At 38.9% G+C, this 10,565-nt stretch overlaps 1 protein-coding gene across 1 annotated transcript in view; it reads left to right on the top strand.

Moving 5' to 3' along the window:
- The window catches only part of LOC107668720 (nitric oxide synthase, brain-like), a gene marked incomplete at its 3' end in the record, with an annotated part of 49,795 nt that extends 39,747 nt beyond the window's left edge, over positions 1-10,048 (top strand). The window contains exons 21-25 of the mRNA XM_016460694.1: positions 597-790; positions 3,065-3,234; positions 4,941-5,151; positions 9,712-9,799; positions 9,927-10,048. Of these exons, the coding sequence (XP_016316180.1) occupies positions 597-790; positions 3,065-3,234; positions 4,941-5,151; positions 9,712-9,799; positions 9,927-10,048 (785 nt within the window). The remainder of the gene's footprint in view (positions 1-596; positions 791-3,064; positions 3,235-4,940; positions 5,152-9,711; positions 9,800-9,926) is intronic.
- Positions 10,049-10,565: the final 517 nt, after the last annotated feature.

Genomic DNA, 10,565 nt, shown 5'->3' with positions numbered 1-10,565 from the left:
CAAACACATATATATATATATATATATATATATATATATATATATATATGGTAAAATACTGTATTAAACCATGAGAAGTTAAGAAAATCTTTTAGAGAAAATACATTTGCTTCTAGCTAAATTAATGTCAATAACAGAAAGCTAATTTTAATCTATCATTTGTATCTTGAGTTTTTATCAAGTTACTTTTATATTAAAGGGGTCATATGATGCTTTTTTAAAGATATGTGGGGTGTGTTAGAACGAGCCGTTTTAGGGGGGCGTGGCAGAGTCTTAACTTTGATAAAGAATATCTCTTTGGTTTTGAGACTTTAGTCTTTGCAACTTCAGGGATCTTATCTATGCACAATCAGCTTGTAACACTCCAAAGAGAAAGGAAAACTTGAAATCGCATCATATGACCCCTTTAAACATTTAAAAATGGCATATGAAATGCTTTGCAATGTCAAACTTCATTCCAGCCTATTCTAGCAAAAATACCCAAGGTGGGCAAAGCTTAGCGAAGGGTCAATTTCTCTTGTGTATCTTTTATAATCTCTTTAATAATGACTGCAACTGTTTCATATTACCATGTTTTCTTACTTCCTGTCTTCCAGCCGATCGACTATATTTGTGCGTCTTGATGCCAACAACCACGAGAGCCTGAAATACTTGCCTGGTGACCATTTAGGCGTTTTCCCTGGCAACAACGAAGTTCTAGTTACGACTCTTATCGAGAAACTGGAGGATGCACCACCTATCAATCAAATTGTGAAAGTGGAGTTCTTGGAAGAACGAAACACAGCGTTGGGTAACTATGAAATATATACAGAGATTTTTTTTTCTTGCCATCATAAAAATATGCAAATATCTGAAACTAATTCAAAATGTAAAAAATACTATGATATGCAAAAGAGCATTATAGAATAACATTCTAGCTTCGTAGCATCTTAGAGGCTTAAATGGTTTAGTCATTTCTTGTGAATGTCAACTAATGAAAAGCAGCTTTCCAAAATAACTTGTCTTTCAAACATCTGCTTTGGTATCTTATGGAAAGTGACTGCATCTAGATAAAAAATAATGTGAAATGACATTCAGAGGAGAAGAGTCAGAAGAGAGACGTGATACTTCTAGTACTTCATCCATACAAGTCTGCCAGACTCCCCAATCAAACATTATTTTGTGAACACAGGAAAGGCTTTCTGGATATGCCATTGTCTGCCGAACAGTGTGTTCATCAGGTATTCTGGTGTTCATGATGAGCCAAGGATCAGGGTAACCTGGTCAATAGTGCTGGTCATGTCACATTTCCTTGAAAGTGAGCTAGCTTTCACTCGTAACACTTACAAAATGACAATGGCAACCATCCATTCCACCTGGATACCATACCTAAAACAGCTACTGAGTATATTCTGAGGGTTTTATAAATTGTATAAATACATTATATATTAGATTTTAAAAAGCTTGCACTTATTGGTCACTACTCAAAATGTAATGTTTAACATCATTAAGCGTATTTGCATGCACAAACTGATTATGCTTAACCCGACAATGTGTCATATGAATGCATGTGAATGTTTCTTTTTAAACAGTTAAAAATGTATTTAAAAAAAAAGGATTTTGCTTAAACTTCGCCAGCATTCTGTCAGCTTATTCAATGTTTGCATGTAGCAATAAATTCAAATCTCATGTAAATGCAATTCTTTTGCATTGTTAGGTTTTTATAATAAGCTGATACTTGATAGTTATCAGTGCAGTCTGCATGAAAACACTCATTGTAACATTTGCATACTGAATTCAGATTATTATTCAATTGTAAAACACACTATGTAAAAACCACTTAATCGCTTGATATAATGTTAAAGAATGAATGCATTGGCTTCATTATGATCCATGACAGAAATATTTAGATTAAATAGACAATTTTCGGCATCCAAAACTTCACCCACAGGGACAGATTTTGATGCTGTCATGTTATTCTTTTATTTCCTTACAAATCTGACTGAATCAAAAACGCTTTCAGTGCTAAATGATGTGCTTTCAATCAGGGTTTCAACTCTTGTGCTTGAGGCGCTGTTCCGTTTTCCCATTTGAGCCGTTTCATTCTGTTTGTTTTCTTTTGTTGAATTTTTTCATCGACATATAAGGTTATTTATCTTGCCTCTGTAAACACAAAAGTGTTTCACAGTTGTCTTGCATTGAAACTATTTTTGATTTTTGTTTTCATACTGTCAGTACTAATAGGGCTGTGTACGAACATGGAACGGAGCAAACGTTTTCAGAAATATCTCTCTGGATACTTTAAACAATATCATGGCAATTTTTTGCTGGTGGTTCCGAAGGATGTCCTTTTTTGATATGTCTTTACGGTGTTAAAGACACTGCATATCTTTTTTGCAGAGCTGTACATGTTTGATGGTACTGACAGGAAATGTACAGTCTATCAGTTTTAATGACGGGACCTACTTGTCTTTTAAAAAGATTATCTGAAGTGAGATTTCTCACCCTATCTTGTTGAGAAATATGTCAGGATGACTGAAAACCGGCCAGTGACCTTTACAGTGGGAAAATGAGGTTGCTGCAACTCTTTCTCCTGCATCTGAAAATCATTACAGATGTGGTCTCATTGAAGCCTGCATTATTGTGGACAAAAGAGGTATTTTAACAAAAGTAGATGCCTTGGGCACATTATCAGTGTACAGTTCTCCCAAAAATAAAAACTCATTATTTACTCATCCGCATGTCGCTCCAAACCCATATGACTTACTTTCTTGTACCATGGGATACAAATGGCAAAGAAAATGGGCCTCAACAAATGATAAAAAAGCACAGTAAAAGCAGTCCAAATGACTTATACTATACATGTCAGGTCCTCAGAAGGCATATATTAGTTTAATATGAGAGGAAAAGGGTCAAATTAAAGTAATTGTTTGCTTAAATCTTCCCCTCCACCAAAACTCTAAAAAGTTGTTTTCATTCTTGAATATCTGAATGTCACATCAAGTTAGTAAATCACTGGTTAAATCAGGATTAAACTGGTCATATCTGCATTCTTAACAAATCAGAGCCTCTTTATCTTCTGCAGGTGTGATTAGTAACTGGACGGACGAGAGTCGTATTCCGCCCTGTACCATCTATCAGGCTTTCAAATACTTCCTGGACATAACCACCCCTCCAAGTCCCCTGCTACTGCAACAGTTTGCTCCTCTAGCGACTAATGAGAAACAGAGAAAGAGACTAGAGGTACTCAGCAAGGTAAGAAAACACTGAATAGCTGCACACACTCATGCATTTCCCTAACTATCATGTAAGACATTTATTTGCATCAATACAAGCCGGGCTAAAGCTCAGTAATGATTTAAGACTCATTTTCACCCACTTCTTCCATATATGACAAAAGGCGTCACATCGCCACATGCATCCCTGCCTTTTCCGCCTCAAATCAGCAGTCATTTTCTCAGTTTGATAACTTATTAGCTCTGAAAATCAACCCCCTCCTTCCTACTTCCTTTTTTTCCTCCCTCCCGTGCCTGTTTATTCTCTCTCACTCGAGCTTTTCAGTGTCAACACCAAGACATGGAAATATTTCTCTTTCATTGCCTCCCACTGAAACACTCGGTGCAATTTTTCGTAATATTGCTAAAAATGGCTGCTTAGATAGTGAGTCATCCTTTCTGGTTCAGATGATTCTGATGAAGGAATGGATTGAACTAGAGGAGAAAGACAGAGGGACATTGACACATTCTTTGCAGACATTCTTTCAGCTGAGTTCACATCAGTGAGGATGGCAATTCCCCCCAGTTTCTCTCTGCCCGTATAAAATGATACTTTTGTATAGTGTTCTATTCAAAAGTTTGGGGTAAGTAAGATTTTTTAAATGTTTTTTAAAAGAAGTATCTTATGCTCACCAAGGCTGCATTTATTTAATCAGTAAAACAGTAATTTTTAAAAATATATTTTATTTCTGTGATGGTCAAGCTGAATTTTCAGCAGCCATTGCTCCAGTCTTCAGTGTCACATGATCCTTCAGAAATTGTTCTAATTTGCTGATTTGCTGATTTTTTTTATTTATTATTATCATCATTGAAAACAGTTAATATTTTTAATGTAAACTGTGAAACATTTTATTTCAGGATTCTTTGATGAATAGAAAGTTTAAACGAACAGCATTTATTTGGAATGGAAATCTTTTGTAACATTATAAATGTCTTTGCTGTCTCTTTTGACCAATTTAGTGTCCTTGCTGACTAAAAGAACCAATTTCTAAAATTCAGCTTCATCAGCTTTTCAGATTTACAACCATAAAGGTCCTTGCCATTGAGTTTTCTGTGCATCAATTAGTTATAATCACAATGTTCAGGTATTTCACTAAAATTCATAAATTCAGAGATGCAGTCAAAAACAATAAGGTAGTAATGGTAGTGTTTTGTTTTTCTTGAAGCAAATAGTCTATATGGTGAACAAACGGTCAGAAAAAGAAAGTACTGTAAAGTACGTGATTTGTGCGCCACTGTATATTCTAGTCTTTTGAAGCCATGATAGTCTAGTAAACATAGCTATTAGAAGTATACAGTCTCTATAAACTGCCGTTTTTGGTTCCTTTTTTGTAGCTTTATTGAATGAGAAAAAACAGCCTGGACATTGTGCTAGATAACCTTTTATATTCTGAAAAAATGCAGTGCCATGATGGTGAGTCGACGGTGACAGAATTTTCTCTTTAAGGAGAGATCTGAAAATACTTTTCTGGCTTCATTTTTGCACTCACATGACTAACACATTTACGCAAATTAGAGTGTTGACAGGTTTTTTTTAACTCACTTCTTACTGTCACTCCACGGCACAAGGTGCTTGCAGAATGTTTTGAGCGATTGCCATTCATCCAGAGCGCATGTGCCAAACCAGAGCTACTGGGATATATGAGCATATAATGATGTTATATGCTTCATTCTGTGTCTCCTCAGGGTTTGCAGGAGTATGAGGAGTGGAAGTGGTGCAATAATCCCACCATAGTGGAGGTGTTGGAGGAGTTCCCATCCCTCCAGATCCCGTCCACCCTTCTCTTGACCCAGCTACCCCTCCTACAGGCACGATACTACTCCATCAGCTCCTCTCCAGACCTCCATCCAGGAGAGATACACCTCACTGTGGCAGTGGTGTCCTATCGGCCCAGAGGTAAAAAAAACAAAACGCTCTTTTATAGCTCTTAATAGAACTTTTAGTTATGTTTAATTTAAAAATGAGTTTTATATCAAGACAGTAAAAATGCTTAGAATTTTTACACAAAGACTGTAAAGATGCTAAAGTAAAAACCTAATTGGTAACTGTAATTTACCTTACACCATATATGGAGAAAAAACGTATGTATGTATCATTATATGTAATTTTACTGTAAAATACTGTCGCATTTATGTTTTTGCAAGTTAAAACTTTGAATTTCTATATAATTTACAGTAAAAAAATAAATAAAATACAGTAAAAGGACATTCCCATAAGTCTTTGCATGACACATCATATGATTTTATTTCACATATGATTTTTTTCTTCTCATTTTTGTCATTAGTAATGTACGTTAGGGTAAATTATATAGCATTTGATGTTATTTAGTTCATGTTTATTACATTTTGGTGTTGTATGTTACCCTGATGCTGTTTTGTCTTTGTGTGTACAGTATGACCCTGTGCACTCTCTATATATGAGTATTGTCCGGTATTGTCACTTATGATGAAATCTAATCAGTTATATGTTTTTCTGTTTTACCACCTGTGGTTATCAAAATATTTTAATGTACAAAGCAGATTTTGGTAGTTTAAGTAAATTTGTAAATGAACATAATTTCACTTCTATCACAGAACAGATAGTAATAAACTTTATGAAAGATAAAAAATATATAATAAATGTAATAAAACATAAATAAATAAAGCTACATACTCCATATATATTGGATGAATATGATGAGAAATTTTGAGTTCATATTGAGAAATCTTTAGATTGCAGAGTTTGGTATCTTGGTGATCTGTACACAGTTTGAGACATTATTGAGATCTCTTATGAAACTCTAGATGTCACAGTTCTATTTTGTCTGTGCCTTCTGTGACCTAGTTTTCTCCTCATGTTTCTTGATTTGATTAGATTCACCTGCCCTTCATGAATTAAGTCGTTACCTTCTGTTTATTTATACTCCTCTCTTGTCTCTGTTGGTTGTCCGGTCTCGTCAGTTTGTGGATACATGAATGTGTAGTGTTTCCCTGTCATTTGGTTTATTAAAAGATATTGAACTCTTCGTCGTCTTGCCTGCATGTGGATTATTACACATGCCAATCCGTGACAGAAGACCAGACCCAAACTGAAGTGTAGCGGTTTCTTTTTTTAAATGTATTTTTATTTTGTGTGTCTGTGCTCAATGGACAATCCAGCTGCAGGGGGATCGCTCCCTTGAGGACCATACACAGGATATCTTGGACCCACTCATTTCCCAGACAACTGCCTGACAACATTTTATTACGTGGGACTTAATACCACCAACAAAGGCAATGTTGTCCAGGGAAGGTCCTCGTGGGTGCCTAACCGCTTTTGTGGAGTGGATGCTGGTGAGCAATGATTCACCACTCACCGCCTTCAATGCCAACGAGGTACTTGCAATCCCCACTCCCAAACCAGAGCCCAGCCAGCCATCATCCCCACACAACACGGAGCTATCGTGTGAGCCCACCGCAGATGCGGAGCCAGAGCCCGCCACGACCAAAGCACTAGAGGACGTAGCACGGATTTTCGCCCCCAAGCCCAATAATGAGTCTGACCAGGTGTGTGAGCCGGCAACAACGCCCCTCCCAGTGGGGATTCTCGTGGAGTATGAGGGCATGGAGGAAGGCCCCGCCCACATCCCCGCCGTTGAGGGTGAGCTGCAGCTGGCCTCTGTAGATTTACTCTCTCTTTTTGACCCTTTATTTTCTTCATCTACGCCAAGCCCTGTCAGTCTGTCTTCTCTGATTCTAGCCAGCCCTGAATTTTCGGAGTTTTTGCTGGTTTCTCCCAGTCATGAATCTATTGAATTTTCGCTGGTTCCATCCAGCCCTGACCCTCCCGAATATCTGAATATCCGCCTTCTGGCTCTGTCTTTCTCTCAATCCCTAGTCTATTATCTGTCTATTGGCATACTCACACTACATGACTGAAAGACTAGCCGAATCACTGTGTTGCTCACACTACGCAACAAGATTTGTTCTCATCTGTCGTCGTCTTGTCATAGCTGCGCGCATACAACACAACACAACGCTAACGAGGTGCACACACTACAAAACATTCAGTGAAGAGGCATTCCCGACCATCAGCGAAAATACGTTTTCTCACATAAATTCTCGCAAGTAATTACAGCAATTATAAGCCATTTCTTCAAGCATGGACGATCAACTGGCCCTTCAATTGGTCTGTGCAGTTATTTTATCCGAAAGAAAGAAGAAACCACGACAAAAGAGAATATGGCAGAAACAATGGCTTGGAAGACGTGGACAACAAGGACTGTCAGTACTGCAGAAAGAGTTGGAGGTAATTAAACAGTACAATGAAACATAGTATTATATACACAATCTATGCATTTATTAAATGTATTTCTAGTTAGTTGATTTGATTAATTTGTGTCTGTTCATAAAGATGCATGATAAGAGTGTTTATACCTTCTGCACTGTGATTGGCTGGATTAGTTCCACCTTGTCATTGTGTTGCTCACATTACGAGATCACGTGGCGATAATATCAAACAGGTTTGAAAATGTCGTAGCGTCTGTGATAGCTCGAGAACGGTTCGGATCACGTTGCTGACCTGCTCATACTTAACGAGCTTCGGCGACCGCAACGAGCACCGATTTGGTCGCGATCCGAGGGTTTTGTCGCAGACTGTGGAAATCTGTCCGCGACAGCAAAATCCAGCCAAAAATCCTGTAGTGTGAGCCTGGCTTATCTGTCACTACATTCCGCCAGCTGCAGCTTATGCCACTCCTGTTTAGCCTCAAGAACCATCACCTCTACTTTGGCCTGTTATTCTGCTAGCCCTGCTGGACTTCCTCACATCTTCAGTTTAGCCTGGATCCTGCACCTGCCACCACATCTCACTCCAGCCAAGCACTCAGCCCCAGCTCCACTGCTGTCCGTCACCCCCTCTGCACACCCTCAGCCTGCTCTTGCCTATGTGGGTCCGCATTGGGGATTTCTACCATCAGCTCCGCCTTGGTGTGAGGTTCCCCTGTCTCTGCCTCCAGCCACAGGATCCGGGACTCCACCTCAGTCCTTCGACCCTCAGACTCCGCCTTGGCTCCTAGCTCCCTCATCTTCACCATGGCTCGTCATCCTACTGGTTCCACCGGGCTCCCTCGTCCCTTCAGCTCCACCTTGGTCAGTCATCGACTATCCGCTGCCTCAGGACTCCACTCCCCCGGCTTCGCCTTGTCATTCCGTCCCTCTGGCTCTGTCAGGCTCCCCCATCCCTCTGACTCCGCCTTTATCCTCAGGTGATCCAGCTCCACTGTGGCTTTCCGAATCCCCGCCTCCATCACGGTCGCCGGAGCCTGCTGCTTTGCCTCGGCCCTCAGGATCCTCAGGGTCGCCCAACCTGCACACCTGCTCGGCTCTGTCTGGGTCACCATCCGTGATGGCATCATCGCAGCCAGGAGCTCACACCCCTGGATCCTCCACCCAGGTTTCCTCCATGGCTCCTCCCTCCTGCGATTCCGCCATGGTCCTTCGTCTTGGCTGGGCTCTTGTGATCCACCAGCTGTCTCCTCCTGCTCTGGCCCACCATCCATCTCATCACACTCCTGGCTCCTCGCTGGCTCCTTCCTCCATCATCGCCTCCCTGGTCCTGCTTGCTCCATCTTATATTTACTGTTGTTACTGAATTTTGATCAAATAAATGTAGCCTTGGTGAGCACATGAGACTTAACAACCACAAACTTGTCAACAGTAGTATTTTTGCTTCGTTTTGCTTTATTTGCTTGATCAATATGCAGAGGTGATGGTCACCGGAGACATATTTGAGATGCTGATTGTACCAGGTGTTATCGGTAATGCGTCTCTGCTCATCACTTTAACACCAGATGTTTAAAGCAGGTGTAAACAGGACCTGATGCTGTGTTTAACCAATGCAATCCACTTCACGGTGTTAAAAACGTTTCCAGTGCTTCTGTCACTCGTCTCAAACTGTGAGAGTCACACTAAACAGCCTCTCACTTTCAACAGTTACAATGACATACGGCCTGAAAACTCAAATTTCCCCAACAGCGGTATGGTGTGAATAATTGGGTGCTTAATAAGAGACTATGAACTTAATTAGCAATTTGACTGAAGTGCCTAATGAATTGTGTATTGTTGGAAGAGAAACCGGGCTGGTTGTCTGTGGTATTAGTCTGATTCTGACTGTTCATCTAATACCTGCTCATTTATTTTAAAGATAGGGACTACATAAAAATTAAATGATCAAATTAATTCTAGATCTGCTCATTTGCTGTTAAGCCTTTCTAGTTAACATGCGCAAAAGCGAAACTGTGATCTAATTTCTCTTCCACATTTTAAATGCATTGTAAACATGTAATTATTTGCATAATGGCGTGATTGCTGCTAAAATATAGCAATTTCACTCCATTTGAAGCGAGTGATGTCAGCCCTGCAAAGTCCTAAATTGCTAGGCGTTAGATCGGTGTCAGAGGGTGTCAGCTTAAAGGATTATGCGTTTTATTCTGGCTAGATGGAGAAGGTCCCATACACCACGGAGTGTGTTCCTCCTGGCTCAATAGCTTGGAAGAAGGCGATACGGTGCCATGCTTTGTCAGAGGGTAAATATAAACTTCTATATATATATATATATATATAAATATATACTTATATACTTCTTAAATATGTCCACTAATGGTCGTTTTCTTGTGGATTTGATTAAATCAAAGGATGTATTTTCTGTTTCAGGGCTCCAATGTTCCGTATGCCAAAAGACAGCCAGGTTCCATGTATTCTGATTGGTCCAGGCACTGGAATCGCTCCATTCAGAAGCTTCTGGCAACAGAGACTGTATGATATTGAAAACAAGGGTAGGCTTTTGGTTGCTTCTGAATTTAAATAGTGCATTTAAATTTACAGTTCTGAGAAAGGAAAGCATATTTTGTTTGATTAATTTGTTACCAAATACATTTATAAGTGTTTTTGTAGAGTAACATAAAAATGTATGTATCCATCCATCCATGTAAAGTTTTTATTTTATGTAATTTGTTGTAATTGCTTGAACTTGCAAACTCAAATTTAAATGATTAATTTAAATTTTCAGTCCTGAGAAAGGTCTAGCATTGTTTGATTTATTTGATTTCATTCAAATTTAGTGACATTTCATCACTTTTTGTAGAATAAAATTAACATCTTAAGCTTTTAAGATATCTATCTTAAGTTTTATTTTGTTTATTCATGTAATTTCTTGTCATTTAAATGGTGCATTTAAATGTCCAGGTCTGAGAAAGGTTTATCATTGTTTGATTCATTTATCTAATGCAATGACATGGAAAAATGAAGTAAAATACAATTTATTTATCATTTATATACCTTTCTTTTATCATA

This window comes from Sinocyclocheilus anshuiensis, unplaced genomic scaffold (assembly GCF_001515605.1).
Source record: "Sinocyclocheilus anshuiensis isolate Anshui unplaced genomic scaffold, SAMN03320099.WGS_v1.1 scaffold36, whole genome shotgun sequence".
NCBI classification, from domain to species: Eukaryota; Metazoa; Chordata; class Actinopteri; order Cypriniformes; family Cyprinidae; genus Sinocyclocheilus; species Sinocyclocheilus anshuiensis.
The sequence above is the reverse complement of the archived record's forward strand: the minus strand, read 5'-3'. Positions and strand labels throughout refer to the sequence as shown.